This window comes from Macaca thibetana, chromosome X (assembly GCF_024542745.1).
Source record: "Macaca thibetana thibetana isolate TM-01 chromosome X, ASM2454274v1, whole genome shotgun sequence".
In the NCBI taxonomy this organism is placed as follows: domain Eukaryota; kingdom Metazoa; phylum Chordata; class Mammalia; order Primates; family Cercopithecidae; genus Macaca; species Macaca thibetana.
The window spans coordinates 24,390,672-24,407,029 of NC_065598.1; the positions used below are offsets into that span (position 1 = coordinate 24,390,672).

The 16,358-nt window shown below is 42.5% G+C and overlaps 1 protein-coding gene across 2 annotated transcripts in view; it reads left to right on the top strand.

Moving 5' to 3' along the window:
- The first annotated feature begins 5,749 nt into the window (after positions 1–5,749).
- POLA1 (DNA polymerase alpha 1, catalytic subunit) overlaps positions 5,750–16,358 on the top strand; it is a 308,663-nt gene continuing 298,054 nt past the window's right edge. For both annotated transcript variants that reach the window (XR_007722739.1, XM_050777347.1), the window contains exons 1-3: positions 5,750–5,866; positions 11,646–11,761; positions 15,427–15,523. Coding sequence is in view for 1 of the 2 variants with exons in the window: in XM_050777347.1 (XP_050633304.1) it covers positions 5,824–5,866; positions 11,646–11,761; positions 15,427–15,523 (256 nt within the window). In the remaining variant the exon portion in view is untranslated. The remainder of the gene's footprint in view (positions 5,867–11,645; positions 11,762–15,426; positions 15,524–16,358) is intronic.

Consider the following 16,358-nt stretch of genomic DNA (forward strand, 5'->3'; position numbering starts at 1 on the left):
GGTCAGGAGTTCGAGATCAGCTTCGCCACCATGGTGAAACCCCATCTCTACTAAAAAAAAATTAGCCAGGTATGGTGGTGCACACCTGTAATCCCAGCTACTTGGGAGGCTGAGACAGGAGAATCGCTTGAACCTGGGAGACAGAGGTCACAGTGAGCTGAGATCGTACCACTGCACTCCAGCCTGGGCAACAGAGCAAGACTCTGTCTGAAAAAAAGATACAATACTCATTCATCAAAGACAGACAATTGAAAAAAAGTACCTGCTTTGGAATTAGACAAATAAGAGGCTTGATCTCCATCTACTACTCACTTTTTTGGGTTTCCATTTCTTTATAAATAAAGCATAATTTATAGAATTAGGTCTACTGAATACAACAGAAAACTAAAAAACAGTGGCTTTAAATATGACAGATGTTTACTTTTCTCTCATGTAGAAGTCTGGGGGTAGATAGCTCAGGGATGGTATGGTGACTTAATGGATGTTAGGGACTCTTACTCTGTTCCACCATCTCACTGTGGGGACTTTCATTTCCACAGTTATCTCATGATCCAAGACGGCTGCTGGAGCTTCAATCATCATATCTGTGTTGCAGGAAGAAAGAGAAAAGGCAGAAGAGTCCCCTATCAGATCTACCAGAATACTTTTTTTTTTAACTTGTAGGTTCAGATACATGTGCAGGTTTGTTACGTGGGTAAGTAGCATGTCATGGCGGTTTGGTGTACAGATTATTTCATCATCCAGGTAATAAGCATAGTACTTCATAGGTAGTTTTTTTGATCCTTACCCTCTACCTACACCCCACCCTCAGTTGGTCCCAGTGGCTGTTGTTCCCTTCTTTGTGTCCATTTGTACTCAGTGTTTAGCTCCCACTTACAAGTGAGAACATGTGGTATTTGGTTTTCTGTTTCTGTGTTAGTTTGCTTAGGATAATGGCTTCCAATTCCATCCACGTGCTGTGGACATGATCTCAATCTTTTTTTTTTTGAGACAGAGTCTTGCTCTGTAGCCCAGGTTGGAGTGCAGTGGTGCGATCTTGGCTCACTGCAACCTCTGCCTCCCAGGTTGAAGTGATTATCCTGGTTCAGCCTCCTGAGTAGCTAGGATTATAGGTGCCCACCACCACGCCCGGCTAATTTTTGTATTTTTAGTAGAGATGGGGTTTCGCCATGTTGGCCAGGCTGATCTTGAACTCCTGACCTCAGGTGATCTGCCCATTCGGCCTCCTAAAGTGTTCGGATTACAGGCGTGAGTCACTGCACCTGGTCTCTTTTTTATGGCTGTAAATTAGTTCCACCATTGTGGAAGAGAGTGTGGTGATTCACATAAAAGTAGAAGTCAAAGAATCAAATCCTAAGTCTGACTCCACCTGAGTCTTTAATCCTTCCACTATAATATGAAAGAGGATAAATTATAAGCAAAAAGAGTGTAGAATTCTATCATCCTGGCAAAATATACTCCATTTTGCATATTGCTTTCAGGTAAATAACTATTTGATACATTGTTGCAACTAAGTGTGTGTATGTATCACTTTGCCCTCTGCGGTTTTCACTTTCTGAAATATCATAAACATTTTTTATATTTTGAGTTTTTCTAATCATTTTATCTTTTTGATGTCACATCATTAAACCTTTGCTATGATGTGGACTTTTAGGTCCCAACTTTTTGCTAATGAAAAACAGCAGCCATTAACGTCTTTGCACTTTTTGTTTCTATTATTTCTTATTAAACTTTTACCTGTGGAAATAAAGGGTTGAAAGATACAAGTATGTTTACGATACTTGTCACATATTGCAATATTATTTTCCAAAAGATTGTACCAACTTACACTGCCACCTGTAATAAATGAGTTGTGCCTCAACACCGCAAGCTTATTAGCAATGGATAATATTTATATAGAGAGAGATATACAGATAAAAAGGTGGAAGATGGTGAAACATAGTATCTCAATCTCAGTTTGCTTTACTTTGTTTATAAGTTAAAAAACAAAAAAACAAACAAACAAAAAAAACTTTAAACTTGCAAAACTGGTCCTGGACAGGAGAGAGCAAGTTTAAGACAAATTATGATTTTTTTGCATGATTAGATAACAGAGGTAGGTTTACAGTAAAGCTGCTGAAACTTAATCTCCAGGGCCTCTCATTTGCATATTGGCCACTTCCAAGGCTCTGGGAGATGTTCTAGCAATGGTTTTATGTTTTTGTAAAAATTTGCAAAAGTAAGATATTTTATTTATTTGTTTTTTAAAGATAGTATTTGTCATATTTATTTGCTCCATTTATTCTAAAACAACTCTGGCTCCCTCCCTCATTCCCATCGAATCTACTCCAATCCTTTTTATTAATATTATTACTTAATTAATTGTTTACATGAATACATTCTTTAGTGGTGATTTCTGAGATTTTGGTGCACCTATCACCTGAGCAGTATACACTGTACCCAATGTGTAGTCTTTTATTCCTCACCTCCTTCTCACCTTTCCCAGAGTCCCCATTGTATCATTCTTATGATACAATGAGTCCATTGTATCATTCGTATGCCTTCGGATACTTGTAGCTTAGTTTCCACTTATGAGTAACACACAATGTTTGGCTTTCCATTCCTGAGTTATTTCACTTAGAATAATGGTCTCCAATTCCATCCAGGTTGCTGCAAATGTGGTTATTTCGTTCCTTTTTATGGCTGAGTAGTATTCCATGGTGTGTGTGTGTGTGTAAATATATATATATATACACATATATATATATGTCTACATATACATATCTCACATTTTTTAACCTACTTGTTGATTAATGGGCATTTGGGCCGGTTCCATACATCTGCAATTATGAATTGTGCTGCTATAAACATGCGCATGCAAGTATCTGTCATGTATAATGACTTCTTTTCCTCTGGGTGGATACCCAGGAGTGGGATTGCTGGATCAAATGGTAGATCTACAAAGTAAGACATTTTAGCTGCAATCAGATATGACTGCTTTCCATTTGGTGGTTTGCTGGTAAACCTTAAACAAATAAAAAGCTCTGATTTGTACCACCTGCCAATTTCCAGGGTGTAAATACTCCCACCATGACTGATTTCAAGCTACCAACAGTTTAACATGCAGATTACAAAATACCTGAATATTTAACAATCAGCTCTTGAGCACCTTCAACTGTCCCTCTGATACATTTCCCTTCCTGCCTAGTGGTGGTGAAATAGGCATAGGCATTTTGGGATTCCACTATGCGGAAATGGAGTTGATGTTGCATTTAGTTTGGGCTTATTTCTTCTATTTATGTGGGTCGAAGGCACTTAACCCACATATATACTTAAGCCATATATACTTAAGTTATTGACAGACTTTTAAAAATTTTATTTATTTATTTATTTTTTGAGACAGAGTCTCGCTCTGTCACCCAGGCTGGAGTGCAGTGGCACAATCTCGGCTCACTGCAACCTCTGCCTCCCGGGTTCAAGCAATTCTTCTGCCTCAGCCTCCCGAGTAGCTGGGACTACAGGCACGTGCCACCACGCCTGGCTGATTTTTGTATTTTTAGTAAAGACGGCGTTTCCTCATATTGGTCAGGTTGGTCTTGAACTCCTGACCTCATGATCTGCCCGCTTCGGCCTGCCAAAGTGCTGGGATTATAGGCATGAGCCACAGCGCCTGGCCGTTATTCATAGACTTCTTGGTGTAGGAATAGCTTCCAGGAATATTTCTACCCCACTGTGATGACTTACCAGGAGTTTTGAACTGAATGTGTAGGGCCAGAAGTCATATCATGGTATGAAAGTGTCTGGCCTGGCATGGTGGCTCACACCTGTAATCCCAGCACTTTGGAAGGCTGAGGCAAGTGGATCATCTGAGGTCAGGAGTTTGAGACCAGCCTGGACAACATGGTGAAACTCCGTCTCCACCAAAAATACAAAAATTAGCCAGGCGTGGTGGCAGGCGCTTGTAATCCCAGCTACACGGGAGGCTGAGGCAGGAGAGTCGCTTGAACCTGGGAAGTGGAGGTTGCAATGAGCTGAGATGGTGCCACTGCACTCCAGCCTGGGTGACAGAGCGAGACTCTGTCTCAAAAAAAGAAAATGTCCGACAGGTCTTTCCCCACAGAGTATGTGGGTCATTGTCCCAGTCTGTTCAGGCTGCTATAACGAAATACCATAAAACTGGGTGGCTAATAAACAACAGGAATTTATTTTTCACAGTGCTGAAGGCTGGGAATTCTTAAGATCAAGGTGCCGGCAGATTCAGTGTTTGGGGTAGGCCCACTTTCCGGTCCATAGATGGTGCCTTCTTGCTCTATTCTCACATGGAAGAAGGGGCAAGGCAGCTCTCTGGAGCCTCTTTTCTGATGGCACTAATCTTATTCATGAGGGTTCCTGCTAATGACCTAATCACCTCCCAGAGGCCCTACCTCCTAACACCACCACACTGCTGATTAGGTTTCAACGCATACATTTTATGTGGAGAGAAACATTCGGACCATAGCGGTAGTGAAAGAGAAAAGAGGTTTGAAATGCCTAGAGTTATAACCGGGCATGTGGGAAGGGATCAGCCGTAAAATTGTTAAGGTAAGGATTTGGTTCTTATTGATGCCTAGCCAACATGGTTCTCTCCTGGTTGGAAAAAACTTGATAATAAAACTATAAAACTTCCATCAGTTTTTAAAAGGGAAGTGTAGAAATAAATCTGTCGTAGTACTTTAAATAGGAAGTTATGTCTAAGTGTAAATTACTACATGTGATGTATCACAACATATGGATCACATAACATGATATTAAATGATTATGAAGCTGAAAGACATTTTCTAAACAGTCAGAAATTAAGAAACAAGTATTGATCAACCATGCTAGAGGACAGACTGAATTATCTTCATATCCTCTTTGGAGAAAATATTACAAAATTGTTGTCACATGAAGAAGGGATCAATAAGCATGTGGGCAGTAATGTAGGAAAAAATACAAATTTGTGGCAGGCATTATTTAATAAAAATGTTATACCTCTTTGGAAAGAGATAAAATGAGATGTATATATTACAGCCATTGTACCATACAAAAAAATTGAATGCTCTTTTTGTTTTTCGTAACATTGAAGTTTTGGAATTCACGTCAGGTGTTTTGTAGATTGTCCTACATTTTGAATACATCTGATTGTTTCTTCATGGTTAGATTCAGGTTAGACATTTTTTGCAAGAAGACGATATAGGCGAAGTTGTTCCTTTTTCATACGCATTTCATCAGGAGGCATATGAGGTCAGATGGCTATTTATTGGTAATGCTACTTTTGGTTATTTGTTTAAGATCGAGCATATATCTTTAAGTTGTTAATCACACAGCCACTCTATCCAGACTGTTGAGAAGCAAACTATCAAGCAAAACTCAGAGCGCGCAGCAGGAGGCAGTCGCTTTCCTAGGCTCTGGGGAAAACGATCCAACCACGCCCACTCTCCTGCCCGCCCGCGCCTCTTTTCCGGGAGAATCGGCTCTGAGAACCAGAGCGCCCCTTCTCCCACGCGCCCAAATCTTTTCCTATCAGCATGCGTGCGCTTGCGCAGTTTCCAGGCGGCGCCTTTCCAGCGCCCGACCGCTTCTTTCTCCTGCTCTCCTCCGGCTTCCCCCTCAGCTCCAGCTTTTCCCTAAGGGGTCATCACAGGGCGCCAAACGCGCGCCCGCGGGAAGGCCGGGGGCGGGGCGCGGCGCGGCACGGCACGTCAGTGGCCTTCCGGGCGGAAGTCCGCAGCCTCCCGAGCCGCTGATTGGCTTTCACACTGGCGCCTGTCTCGGCCCCCGCGCCAGTTTTGGGCTGGTTGGCGCGGAATCGGGAGATTCGGGACCATGGCGCCAGTGCACGGCGACGGCTGTGAGATAGGGGCGAGTGGTGAGGGACGACTCCGCGCGCGGGGCTCCGGGTTGGGACCGTGGCATTATTGCCGATGGTGGGGGTTCTGAGGGAGTCTCTGCATTATTTTTTTCTAAGGGAGGTGCACACCCGGGTTGGTTTGGGCGCAGACCTTGGTCGTCCCGGGCGGGGGCCCTTCTGGCGTCGGACCGGGCTTCCTTTAGGCGCGGTTTGCTCTTGGCAGACCCGAGCCTGGAGGAATTTTTGTTTGGGAGGCTGTCTCACCTCTGCCACTGAGAGTCTCCACAGTCGATTGCGTTTCTGTTTCTTTTGGTGAGTTGCACCCACGTGCTGGGTATAACTTTGTTGAGACTGGCCCCGTGGGGCACTGTCTTGGCCGAAAGTATTTCACTCGGATCACCCTAAGTATCCACTTGAGGGCTTGAACAGAACAGATCTGTGCCCCTTTTTGTAGGAACTTCCAGGAAAATTTTATACATTGTAACTAAGCGGGAAGAAAGCTCTAAGTGCTGTCATCTGGGAATAAAGCGTTTTGTATTTTTAGGTAATGGGTTTCTACTTTATGCATTAACAATTTTTCTTTCAGATTCTTTGGAAAGTTCTTCAAGTGCTGCGTAGAAATCGTGTTCACAATCTAGTCATTCCTGGTGAAGTTTCAAAAAAAAATGGCATCAGTTCAGGGCATTTCAAATCCCCTGTATTTCACTCCGTTTGTCAGGGGTATCTTTTATTTCCAAAAATAGAATACAAAAATGCAAATAGATTTGTCTGATTTTTGAGCGGTGTTCAACTAAAGCGTGACTTCAGTAAACTTCTAACTTAAAATCAGATGCTTCACTGTTAGCTCAACCTTCACCTCTCCTGTCATTCAGATACATCACCATTAATGAGAACTCGCTTCCTAATCAGCTTCCTTTGCATTCACCTAGTTGTGAGTCACAGATTTCAATTTGTTCTAGCCGTTCGTTTTTTAAGACTATTTTGGAGAGTCGACCTGCCTGGATTACAGATGGGATGTAGGGTGTGAGTATGTGAACAGTCTTTGCAGCCCTGTATCAGTGATTTGCCACTCAGCCCTTTCTTCACCCTAAAAACTACGTCATCTATGAACATCGGGAAATCACTTTGGTGGATACTGTGCAATTTGAGACTCCTCTTAACTCATGGTGTTGATTAAGTAGTTGCTGGGGACTTGTGACTGGAATTTTTCCTTTAGAGCAGACTGAAAGACTGTTACCTGAAAGACTGCTGTAAGCTAGTGTCTGTCTGCTTTTGGGGAGGATAGAGGTACTCCAGATGGTAATTTTGAAACAAATATTTAAACCTTTGTAACTGGATTTTTTCATGCTTATTCTTTTTTTGCTAACTTACCTACGTGAAGCATTGGAGACACACTCCAAAAGAGAAAATGTAGGCTTTGTTTTTTTTCTTCAGTGTTAGAAGGCAGGGCACCTTGTTAATGGCAGTGAAAAGTTGAAGGGTATATAACTGGCTGTTACTATATGTGAAAAAAAATCAGGGAAATTTTTTTTTTTTTTTTTTGAGACGAAGTTTCCCTCTTGTTGCCCAGGCTGGAGTGCAGTGATGCGATCTCAGCTAGCTGCAACCTCTGCCTCCCGGGTTCAAGCAATTCTCCTGCCTCAGCCTCCCGAGTAGCTGGGATTACAGGTGCCGGCCACCACACTGGCTAATTTTTTTGTATTTTTAGTAGAAACAGGGTTTCACCATGTTGGCCAGGCTGGTCTCGAACTCCTGACCTCAGGTGATTCACCCACCTTGGCCTCCCAAAGTGCTGGGATTACAGGCGTGAGCCACTGCGTCTGGCCAGGGAAAGTTTAATGATCAAAAAAGCAGGCACAGTGGTTCATTCGTTGGTTCATTCAGCAAATATTTATTACATACCTACTAGGTATAAGCCTTCTGCCAGGCTCTGGCATTATGATGATAGGTAGGCTGGACATGGTTTGTCTTCATGAAGTACAGATGGTAAACATATGCAGAAAACGGCTTTGCTTTATTTTTGCCTTCTGAAGCTAGACCTTGGTACTCTTAGGTGTGGTGTGTGTGGGGTATGTGGATGTGTGTTTGACTTCACACAGAAACATTACATGAGCCGCTCCTATATTGCTAAGTGCAAAGTAAGATAGGCATCCTCATGTAATCCTTAACAGCTTTTGAAGCAGACATGATTATCCCCATTTCACATATGTGAACCCTGAGGCTCTACGTCAGTCGGAGCCCTTATTTGTAAGCTGCAGGAACCAACCCTAGCAGATTGGTTAGAATTTGTTAGAAGAATATCGTGTTCACAGAAACTCCAGGAGGACTAAGAAGCCAGTCTGGGAGCTATTTAGACGGGAACAGTGAGTGAAATTGTGCCTCAGAAATGGGCTAATGAGGAGGTCATTGCCAACCACGACCAAGTACTTGATGCTATAGCTCATACCTTAGGACATTGCTGACATTATTGTCAGTTTTGTAATCCTCCTGCAGCTGTTGCTACTTGTAGAATCTTTTAAAACCCATGCCCCTTTCCTTGTGACACTAGCGTCTGATTGAATGTCTGAGCAGGTGTTCCTAATAGAACCTATTTTATATGCCCATGCCCTAGGCTGCAAGGGTGCCTGGAAAAGAGCATCAACCTTTTCAGCCTCTGTAATGGGACATAGGCTCTGTTGTCTCACCAAGACTTATAAGGGATGGGGGCCGGATTTCACAGTTTCAGATGCTAGGCAGCTTAAAACAACAAGACACCTGTCTGCTGCTTAACTGGTTAACCCGTGTTCTCATGTCACCCAGCAAATGGCAGAGCTGGAATGTGCTGCTTCTCCCCAATCTGGTTCTCCTACTCACTCTACACTCTCTTGTCGAATTTACCTTGCACACTGACTTCTCTCAGTTTCTGAATACACTGTACGTTTTCATCCCTTTGTGATTTGGCTCATGCCTCTTCTTTTGCTTGTGCCACTTTTTACCTTGTTTTCTGATTGTGAAATTCGACTCCTTTTTCTAGGCCTGTATTGGAAACCTCTCCTGTGAAACCTTCCTTGATTTCTCAGGCAAAATTAACAGCTCTCCTTTGTATATTTCCTCAGCACTGAGTTCTTACCTTTTCTATGGCACCATGTTTATATTGTGATGGTAATTTCAGGTACTTTGCTTTACTTGACTGCGGGCCTCTTTTGGACAGGCAGCTCTGTGTTATTTGTAATTGTACCCTAAACCCGGTGTAGTGGAACATTGTTGCTTGTGTAGTAGTGGGGCGTTGCCTGTGTAGTGGAACATTGTTGCTTGTGTAGTGGAACATTGTTGCCTGTGGAGTAAGTGCATTTGAAGACCTACAGATGTCAGGCCTCAAGGGAGTCTTGAATACACTGAGGCCAGCTTTTCACTTTCAGGGGTCATGTTCAGTAATCTTCGAAGCCTTTTCATATAGGCCTGTTCATGATTTTTGAAATCATTTGAGTGACATCCAAGTTTTTGTGACTGTCATCATTAAGTACCTTTATTCCTTAATTTTTACTTAATGTCTTTCTGAAAATGGATTTAAAAGTCAAATGTGGAAGTCACACAATAGAGTGAGATGTTATAAAGAGAGATTCCATTTCTAGAAAGCTAGAAAAAATAAGATCTCTAATTATGCTTCACCTTTAAGCTATAGTCTCCAGCAGTTTATTGCCAGCATTTGGTGCATGTTCTTTAAATTGTATCTTCTATTTCAGTCAAACATTTAGTCAAGCAGCTTAATGTTGTTATGAACATTCTAGTGGGGTTGGAGTTTTAGGCTGCCTCTTATCCATACTTCTCCTTTTCTTTGCCTGCTCCTTTTATAAATTAATTAGCACCAAACACAATAAAATACTAAATTTCACAGACATAGATGGCAATCATGCTGAGCCTAAACTCATGGTTGACAGGCAGCACTGTTATGCTTGACTTAGTTATTCATCAGTGGGTATGTGAAAGTCTTTTTTTTTTTTTTTTTTTTTTTTTTTTTTTTTTTTTTTTTTGAGACGGAGTCTCACTCTGTCGCCCGGGCTGGAGTGCAGTGGCACAATCTCAGCTCACTGCAAGCTCCATCTCCCGGGTTTACGCCATTCTCCTGCCTCAGCCTCCTGTGTAGCTGGGACTACAGGCGTCCGCCACCTCGCCCGGCTAGTTTTTTGTATTTTTTAGTAGAGACGGGGTTTCACCGTGTTAGCCAGGATGGTCTTGATCTCCTGACCTCGTGATCCGCCCGTCTCGGCCTCCCAAAGTGCTGGGATTACAGGCTTGAGCCACCGCGCCCGGCCTGTGAAAGTCTTTAATTCGGTGGATGATTTTTTTTTTCTTTTTTTTGAGACGGAGTCTTGCTCTGTCACCCAGGCTGGAGTGCAGTGGTGCACCCTTGGCTCACTGCAACCTCCACCTCCTGGGTTTAAGGGATTCTCCTGCCTCACCCTCCTAAGTAGTTGGGATTACAGGTGCCTGCCACCACGCCCAGCTAATTTTTGTATTTTTAGTAGAGATGGGGTTTCACCATGTTGGTCAGGCTGGTCTCAAACTCCTGACGTCACTCAGGTGATCCACCCACCTCAGCCTCCCAAAGTGCTGGGATTACAGGTGTGAGCCACTGCGCCTGGCTGAATTTTTTTCAGTGTGTGTGTGTAATGATCAGTTTATGATGACCAGAGCATGAATAATTCAAAAGTTGAATGAATAAACACTGAAGTCCTCTGATATTTCAGTAATTTTTGACAAGCCATTTTAGCCCCTGTAGTTGTTTTAGTAGCATCCTATGTCATAACCAACTGAGGCCTTGAAATAAGTGGTATATCAGTAATCCTTTCAGAGCCATCTTTGTTAAATTTCTCCAGTCCTCAATCTGTTCCTTCTTTGAATTTCTGGGTACTTTGTCTGAATCTCTTTTAAGGCATGTATTACCTCTAAATATTGTTTAGAGCCAGTTGCTACTTGTCTCCTGTGTTAGATAGTAAGTTTTGTGAGTACAGAGACCATGTCTTTTTTATCTTTTTTTTTTGTTGTTGTTGTTTTGTTTTTTGTTTTTTGAGATGGAGTTTCGCTCTTTTTGCCCAGGCTGGAGTGCAATGGTGCGATCTCAGCTCACTGCAAACTCTGCCTCCCAGGTTCAAGTGTTTCTCCTGCCTCAGCCTCCCAGGTAGCTGGGGTTACAGGCACGCACCACCATGCCCGGCTAATTTTGTATTTTTAGTAGAAACGGGGTTTCACCATGTTGGCCAGGCTGGTCTTGAACTCCTGACCTCAGGTGATCTGCCCACCTCAGCCTCGCAAAGTGCTGGGATTACAGGTGTGAGCCACCGCGCCCAGCCTGTCTTTGTGTCTCATAGGGCCTAGTACTTTGCAAAGAGTAGATGCTCCTTGAAGCCTTTTAGAATAGAATACAAAATGAATAGTGCTTCTATAACCCACTGGATTACTTCTGACTGGTCATTTCTAATGAAAAGGTGATAAATTAGCTAACAGCATATCTCCCTTGTTTAGTGTCTCTGCAGGATATCAGTTGAATTGGGAGTTTTCCTCTTTTTGGAGAAAAAAATAACAGTGGCTTTGTTTTAACAGGATCTTAGAGGAACTTTCTGGCGAGTCATGTATATTTGGATATGTATGTTTGGCCATGAGCTTTGTGAATTATTTACATTGTAAACATTATCTACTTGTTTATTACTAAAATTGTATGTTATTGTTGGCTAGAAACTTTTCCTTGGTGTTTGAGGGAAGATGGCTGACAATTTTGTAACATCTCTTGTAAATTTTTTCTTTTTCCCCGCTGTGTCAGATTCAGGGAGTTTTGTAGCTTCTCGAGCCCGGCGAGAAAAAAAATCAAAGAAGGGGCGCCAAGAAGCTCTAGAAAGACTGAAAAAGGCTAAAGCTGGTGAGAAGTATAAATATGAAGTAAGTAGCCATTTTTCTTCTTTATTCCTCCTGTGCATCATCGAATTCATAGCCTGAAGGTAGTCTTATGTCACCTTTGCCCCAAATTAGAAATACTCGTATATTTTAAACTTCTTGTAATGGGAATTTATTAGTGTTGAACAAGCATGGGTATGAGGTAGATTTACAGATCATGGAGAATGCTCAACCCTTAAAGTTCCAATAAGGTATTTTACAGATGATTTTAGAATTCCGAAATGAAACTATATAGCCATATCTATATTTCTCCTTATTGAGCATGCCGTATCTATGGTAAGTCCCATTGGTTTTTTGCAGTCCTTTAGAGGTACTTTTACTTACTCTTAAGGTATTGAGCAGTCTAAGTGCTACTTCTTGGAGAGAACTGTTCTTCCTAATCTCATTTGCAAGGGTAGTGGCAATGGAGACGTGGACCTTAACTTCTGCCGTGTTCTGCTTATAAGATTGAATGTGATGCTCTTTTGGTTTTCCTCTACCCACTGTTTATGGCCTGCAGGTAAAAAACAGAGTGGCCACCATCTGCATAAATATTGTCTAGTGTCATCTTCAGGGCTCCCTGAGTATCTTAATTGCCTCATGGCCAGAAAGTGATTAACCAGTACTAGAAAATAACAACCATAACTTTTTGAACTAACATATTATTCTAAGTGCATTTACCAATGTGTTTATTCATTTAATCTTTTCAATAACCAAATGAAATTAGATACTATGATTAATAACATTTTGCAGGTGAGATATCTGAGGTACGGAAAGTTTAATGAGGTCACAGTGACAGATCCTTTTTTGAACCCAGGCAGTCTGGCTCAGGATATGAATGTTTAACCAGTTAATCAAATAAGAGAATATTTGCCATTTGTCACCATTTGTTCAAGTTAAGTGAGGCAACCAGATCATAAAAGGTTGATCAAAGGATTTCAGTAAAACAGGAATAAAGCATTTTTTTTTTTTTGAGACACAGTCTCGCTCTGTTGCCCAGGCTGGAGTGCAATAACATGATCTTGGTTCACTACAACTTCCACCTCCCAGGTTCAAGCGATTCTCCTGCTTCAGCCTGCCAAGTAGCTGGGATTACAGGCGTCACCACCACGGGTGGCTAATTTTTGTATTTTTAGTAGGGACAGGGTTTCACCATGTTGGTCAGGCTGGTCTTAAACTCTTGACCTCAAATGATCCACCTGCCTTGGCCTCCCAAAGTGCTGGGATTACAGGCGTGAACCACCACGCTGAGCCCAGGAATAAAACATTTTTAATGTAGGTACTTGTATAAAGGAGTTCCATGGGGCATTTCAGATGTTGGCACAATGTGGCTGATTTCCCTTTAACACTGTGATGTTAATTGTATGGCTCTAAGAGTTCATGCTGAGCAGTAGTAATGTTGTTTTTAAAGATTGAGTCGAAATGACTTTTTACTCAAAATGATATTTAAAAATAGTTTTCTGGTATCTCCTTGATAATATAGTTAATCACTTAAATAAGAGACAGTCTGTCTTCAACCAACAAAAATAATCACGCCAGTTCCCCTCCAACCCTGAAAAAGAAAGTTGGTCAGTATAGTAATATTAATTGGACTGTTTTGCATCTGTGTTGTTAAAAACTTAATTTGGTAAGGCAGGTTGTTTCTGTTACCAAATCAGTATTTGCCAGTGATTCCTGTAGAGTAGGCTAAAAGGAGGTGAAAACTCAGCCAAATCCTGTAATTATTATAAGCCTTATAGGTGTGGCAGAAATCCAGTCATCTCTGGCCATCAGATTCTAAAAGCTCTGTCCAAGTTTTTTCCTAGAGTATTAACTCTTCAGATGGAATTGTTTCTCCCATACTCCATTTGAGAAAGGTAGAACTCTTTTTTTTTTTTTGAGGTGGAGTTTTGCTCTTGTTGCCCAGGCTAGAGTGCAATGGCGCTATCTTGGCTCACTGCAACCTCCACTTCCCAGGTTCAAGCGATTATCCTGCTTCAGCCTCCCAAGTAGTTGGGATTACAGGCACCCGCCGCCACGCTTGGCTAATTTTTGTATTTTTAGTAGAGACCGGGTTTCACCATGTTGGTCAGGCTGGCCTGGAACTCCTGACTTCAGGTGATCCCCCTGCCTTGGCCTCCCAAAGTGCTGGGATTACAGGCGTGAGCCACCACACCTGGCTGAGGTAGAACTCTTGAGAGAATGGGAGAATTTTTTTTTAAATCTCGCTCTCTCACCCAGGCTGGAGTGCAGTGGCACGTTCTTGGCTCACTGCAACCTCCACCTCCCAGGCTCAAGCGATTCTCTTGTCTCAGCCTCCCGAGTAACTGGGATTGCAGGTGCCCACCACCATGTCCGGCTAATTTTTGTATTTTTAGTAGAGATGGGGTTTCACCACGTTGGCCAGGCTGGTCTCGAACTCCTGACCTCAAGTGATCTGCTCGCCTTGGCCTCCCAAAGTGCTGGGATTACAGGCATGAGCCACTGTGCCTGGCCAAGAATCGGGTCTTTTTTTTTTTTTTTTGAGACAGAGACTCGGTCTGTTACCCAGGCTGGAGTGCAGTGGCATGATCTCAGCTCACTGCATTACTGCAACCTCTGCCTCGCGGGTTCAAGCGATTCTCCTTCCTCAGCCTCCTGAGTAGCTGGGACTACAGATATGTGCCACCACGCCTGGCTAATTTTTGTATTTTTAGTAGAGATGGAGTTTCACTGTGTTGGCCAGGCTGGCCTTGAACTCCTGACCTCAGGTGATCCACGCACGTGGGCCTCCCAAAGTGCTGGGATTACAGGCGTGAGCCACCGTGCCCAGCCTTTGGTAATTTTTAATAAGTATCTATGAGATTTTGCAAACCAGCCCACCAGAGTCTCATCTGCAGAGTCACTGGCCTGTCCCCATGGGCAGCAGCAGCAGTGGTGTGTATCTTTCATTTGTTGCTTTAGCTGTGCAGAGGTTGTCTGATTTACTCATACCAGTAGCTCATGGTGTTCTGACCCTTTTGCAGTCAGGCAGCCAATGTGATTGGAGGACCTGCCACTCTCTGAACTTGTCTTTCAAATAGCTCAGCGTTTAAGTCCTTGTGCGGTTTCAAGACCTGAGAACGGTGGGGTGTCAGTGGTAATACAAACAGGGTCACTCAAAAGCTATTTCTGCTTTGCCTGTAGAATATACAATATATTTGTTTTGCTAATTTTTGGAGGTGGATGGATGAGGAAGATTTTCCTTTTGAATTATATTTGTTTGGTTGAACAAGCGTGAAAATTATCGTCTATTCGCAGAGCGTACATTAGCTAGTGGAGAGGGAAGTGGCATGCCTTATAGGTTTGCTAAGTGTAGGAGAAACTAGTCTAGAAATTACAAGTGAATAATCCCCAAAGCAGCTAATGAAGAATTGGCTATAATTCAGTTTGTTTTTTATGAAATAGATGAGTAATTGATGGTATGACAAGTGTATTATGCTAATGGAATCATTTAATATCTTATGTTAACACCCACCTAAAAGGAATACTAAGTTAATTGATGTCTATTTAAGGAAAACCCTGTAGTGGTGTTGAATGTCAGAACTCATGATTTGGTTGCAGCTACTCCTTCAGGCTGCCATTCCAGTTTCAATTTGACAATTTTTTCATCAGAATTGTTTAACACTTTCACTCTATTTGAAGCTTTTTTTCTGAAACTTGTATAATGGTAGGTCGAGGACTTCACAGGTGTTTATGAAGAAGTTGATGAAGAACAGTATTCGAAGCTGGTTCAGGCACGCCAGGATGATGACTGGATTGTGGATGATGGTAGGTGGGGCGGGGGTGGGGGCGGGGATGTTGCTTCCTAGGCACTGTGTTAGTAGTTGCTTCTTGTAGATTTGCACTCATGTGGTGGAGTTGCTGCTTTGCCTGGGCAAATGTAAGGCACTGTTAGGATTTTACCTTTGGTTTGGATTTTCCTTTAATTATTTGAGGATGAGGAAGCAGAATAGCAGGACGTTTATTTGGGGATATTTTGGAGAATCTAGGCACATACCTCAGGATGTAGTATAAATCCTCCAGGTAATGGCTGTGTAAGAATTGGGAGGAGCCCCTTGTCTGTGGGGCCCATGCACAGCGCTTGGAATTAAGGAATGCAGGTTCAGGATCCATCGTTCCTACTTTCCAATTCTATGACCTTGGACAAGTCACTTAATGTCTTTGCGCCTCAGATTCTTCATCTGTAACATGGGGATAAGAAAACTACCTTCTCCCAGAGTTGTTGTGAGGCATATATGAGGTTCTAGGTATGAAAATTAACTTGGTCAGGAGAAAGCACCATACAAAGTCTTGTCCTAATGTCCTGTGCCCCTTCTGAAGGCTCATTGGTTCTCACTGGTAGGGTCTGACTTCATGGCCATGTGAATGCTGACCACAGGGAGCATGTAGATTGTGCCTGTGACTATTTATGTTTCTACTTCTGTAATTGGATTCAGCTATATTGCCAGTTTTCCCTTGTAGACTGGGATATCTCTCTCTGGACTTGTGGTAATCTTGATTCTTTTTATTCTTCTGGTAGAGTAAAACTGCTGTAAAGCATCCTATTGTGGCAGACTTTGATCCTATGGGCCAAATCGTTTCCTGAGGTCACCTAGCTAGGTAT